The 3,335-nt window shown below is 36.9% G+C and overlaps 1 protein-coding gene across 1 annotated transcript; it reads right to left on the bottom strand.

Annotated features, from left to right (window-relative positions):
* Positions 1–880: 880 nt before the first annotated feature.
* On the bottom strand, positions 881–3,040 carry LOC145012707 (putative serine/threonine-protein kinase PBL25). Its single transcript, XM_078971498.1, has 3 exons — positions 1,923–3,040; positions 1,704–1,813; positions 881–1,598 (listed from the first exon to the last, which is right to left on the bottom strand). The coding sequence occupies exons 1-3, from the start codon at positions 2,823–2,825 to the stop codon at positions 995–997; spliced, it is 1,617 nt and encodes a 538-aa protein (XP_078827624.1). The 5' UTR covers positions 2,826–3,040; the 3' UTR covers positions 881–994.
* Positions 3,041–3,335: the final 295 nt, after the last annotated feature.

Here is a 3,335-nt window from a genome sequence, read left to right as displayed (position 1 = left end):
AAATCGAATCATGACCTTTAGAACTTCTAGGAAGTTTGGTGAACAAATCCATGGATATTTGCTCCCATTTCCATTGTGCAATTTCGGGGCTGTTGCAATAAGCTGTATGGTTTCTGATGTTCAACTTTGCCTATTGAGCATGTCAAACACTTCCAACATACAAGGCAATGTCCTTTTTCATTCCAGGCCACCAATAGTACTCTTTAAGATCTTTGTACATCTTATCCGCTCCAGGGTGAGTTGAGTATATAGATCGATGAGATTCATCTACTACCATGTCTCTCAGGTTGTTAACCCTTGGAATCCAAAATTTGTTCTTAAAATAACGTATGATGTCAGGTTTGGTTTCAAATCTCACTTTTAAACCATGCAAAGTTTCACCTTACAGATTTTCCTTGATCAAGGCTTTCTACTGGGCATCAATGATTTGAGATTTCAAGCTTGTATGTATTACCATTCCCAAAACTCTCACACAGGAAGGTTTCACTCTTTCTTTTCTGTTAAGTGCTTCGGCTACTACGTTAGCCTTGCCTAGATGGTATCATATTTCGCAGTCATAATCACTAAACAACTGTACCCATCTCATTTGTCGCATATTTAACATTTTCTGATCTAGGATATGTTGAAGGCTTTTGTGGTCGGTATAAATGATGCACTTGGTTCTATACAAATAATGCATCCATATATTAAACATTTACTCTTTAAAATATGACATAAATTTACAACATACATTTTTGTTTGTCGTAAATCATTGATATTTTACGATATATGACATAAGGTTTATTACAGACTTCTTTGCCTGTCATAAAACAGTTGTCATTTGATCCTACTCCTATATATATATATATATATATATATATATTAGTTGGTGCTAATCTGGTAAACCTTGATGCTGCAATGCATATATGTAACAACTAACAAATTGTCTTGTCCAATTGAAGATTTTACAAGCAAACACCGCCAATAATTGATACAGCATGATAAAGAGGCAAACCTAATTCAATGCACGCATGTTCTTGCTTTTGTTCATAAATGCAATAATAGCGTTCGACAAAATCAAAAAGACAAACCACATGAAGCTAAGTTTCACCAATATCGTTGTTATCAACAATATCAGCAGGGTGATCACCAACCATGAAAGTACTGGTTTATTTGTCAACGGTTTAATCATAACCAAGCTCTTTGGTGAACCAAACCATAGAGCAGCTTCATCGTCATCACTAGGTTTCGAATCAAGCACCAACTTTAATAGGCCATCATAAGCAAGATCGTGATTATGTTTCTGGAAAATCGTTATCAACTTGTGTCGTCTACTTGAATCATCATTGTTGGAATATGAATCAGACACCAGTTTCGCAATATCAGAGTCCAAATCACCATGGCCATCGTCATAGTACTGTAACAGCCCATGGTAAGTAAGACCCTTTTTGTCATCAAGATATTTGTCATACAAACAGAGAACCTCATCAACCAAGGCGCTAATTTGCTCTTGACCATATTCAACGTTAACGTTTGTAACCACCAGGAAGGCAACTAGCTCTTCTCTACTAAGACCACCGTCTCTATTTATATCAAATAGATCGAAAATTTTCCCCACACTACATGGTGAAATACGATAATGTTAATTAGCACATGGAAAGGAACGATCGATGGAGAGATTAACATAACAGTTAGTTTATAAATTAAACAGATATAGGGTTTACTTGGTTCGGTGTTTGATGAGCGTAGCAAAGGAAGATTTTGGAGTCTCGTTTTGCAATCCGCGTGATGATATTGATATCAAATTAGATTTCTCACCGTTTCTCAAAGATAACTGTGTCACATGTACAACATCCACATGCATTATTTCAGGCTGTAATGGCGTTACATATATGATCTTTGTTATACATTATATTCGTGGTATAAATAAAAAACTTATGTACCTCGATATTTAGTGATTCTTCAAGCTCTTTCAAAACAAGATCCATGGGAAAGCGTTGTTGTCGATCTTCACGCAGGCATCCATATGCAATCTTTAAGAATTTGTTCATTGAGTATGAGCTCATTTGTTTCCTTAAACTAGGATCGATAATCGTGTGGAAATTATTCATTTTAAAGTAGTCTAATAAAAACAAGCCTTGGTCGTCTCTAATGGTGCACAGCCTCCCGCACAAAAGCTCAAGTAGTACCATGCCGAAAGAATATACATCTGATTCTTTGGTGACGATGCCAGTAGTGATGTATTCTGGTTCACAGTAACCTGGTGTTCCACAAGCGTGGGTGATAATAGCACTTCTATCTAGACCTGATAAGCTTAACTTGGATAATCCAAGATCAGAAATTTTAGCAACCCATTTGTGATCTACCAAAATGTTTGCGCTTTTTATATCCCGATGGATTATGGCCTGATGCTTTCCGACATGATTATGGAGGTGTTCTAATCCACGAGCAATACCGACACATATTTTGAGTCTTTCCGGCCAGGTAAGAATATTGTAAGTCGTATTGTGATGCGTTAGATATTGATCCAAACTTCCTCGCTCTACATATTCATAAACAAGGATTTTCTCCTTCCCTTCTTCGCAATAACCAAGAAGAGAGATCAAGTTTGGATGTTTTTGACCGGAGAGCAACGCAATTTCTGTCAAAAACTCTTTTGACCCTTGTCCGAACTGCTCATATAGCCGCTTTACAGCGACTGTAGTAAGCTTTCCAGATATTAAAAGCTCTCCTCTGTACACCCGACCATACCCACCTTTTCCGATACAAGTTTCGAAGTTGTTGGTGGCTATTTCTATCTCTCTGAATGAAATTTTGAGGTGTTCCGACTCTTTCAGTTGAGACATTTTCAGACCGAAATATACCAACAATCGAGATTCCAGAGGCAACTAAAAAGTAAAACTAATTAAAAGTAAGAATGAGTGCTTTACCTTAGCAAAAATGGAGAGGCGAGAGCAAGACGGCTAGGTTAGAAGAGAAACAGGGCGTGATTCAGAAATCTGAAGTTTCCGTATCGGGTTGTGTTGTGGGTGCAACAATTCAAACAAGTGGGACATATTGTATAAATATAAACACATGTTCTTCGAGTCAATATCTTTATAGTCTACTCTTCGGTCTTCACGTCCAATAATTTATCGATCGCCGACAGTTTTTAATGTTTGTTTTATTCAATGATTTGGTTTTACCTTTACGACGCAACACTCGTCATCCACTTCCTTTGTTTTTTACTTCTTTTTCATCGTGACCAGAATTTTCGAGGAAATATCATAGTAATTTCATCTTTATCCACGTGATGCTGTTCAAAATGTAGCACTAATTAAATAGGAGAGAGGACTCCATTATATTCAATTTATGTT

This window comes from Lactuca saligna, chromosome 8 (assembly GCF_052625555.1).
Source record: "Lactuca saligna cultivar CGN05327 chromosome 8, ASM5262555v1, whole genome shotgun sequence".
Taxonomy (NCBI): Eukaryota; Viridiplantae; Streptophyta; class Magnoliopsida; order Asterales; family Asteraceae; genus Lactuca; species Lactuca saligna.
The sequence above is the reverse complement of the archived record's forward strand: the minus strand, read 5'-3'. Positions and strand labels throughout refer to the sequence as shown.

Coding starts and splice junctions, on each gene's coding strand:
- LOC145012707 (XM_078971498.1), bottom strand. CDS start 2,825: ATGTCTCAACTGAAAGAGTCGGAACACCTCAAAATTTCATTCAGAGAG. Junction 1,814..1,922: donor AAGAATCACTAAATATCGAG/GTACATAAGTTT, acceptor CATGTGACACAG/TTATCTTTGAGAAACGGTGA. Junction 1,599..1,703: donor CTCATCAAACACCGAACCAA/GTAAACCCTATA, acceptor TTCACCATGTAG/TGTGGGGAAAATTTTCGATC.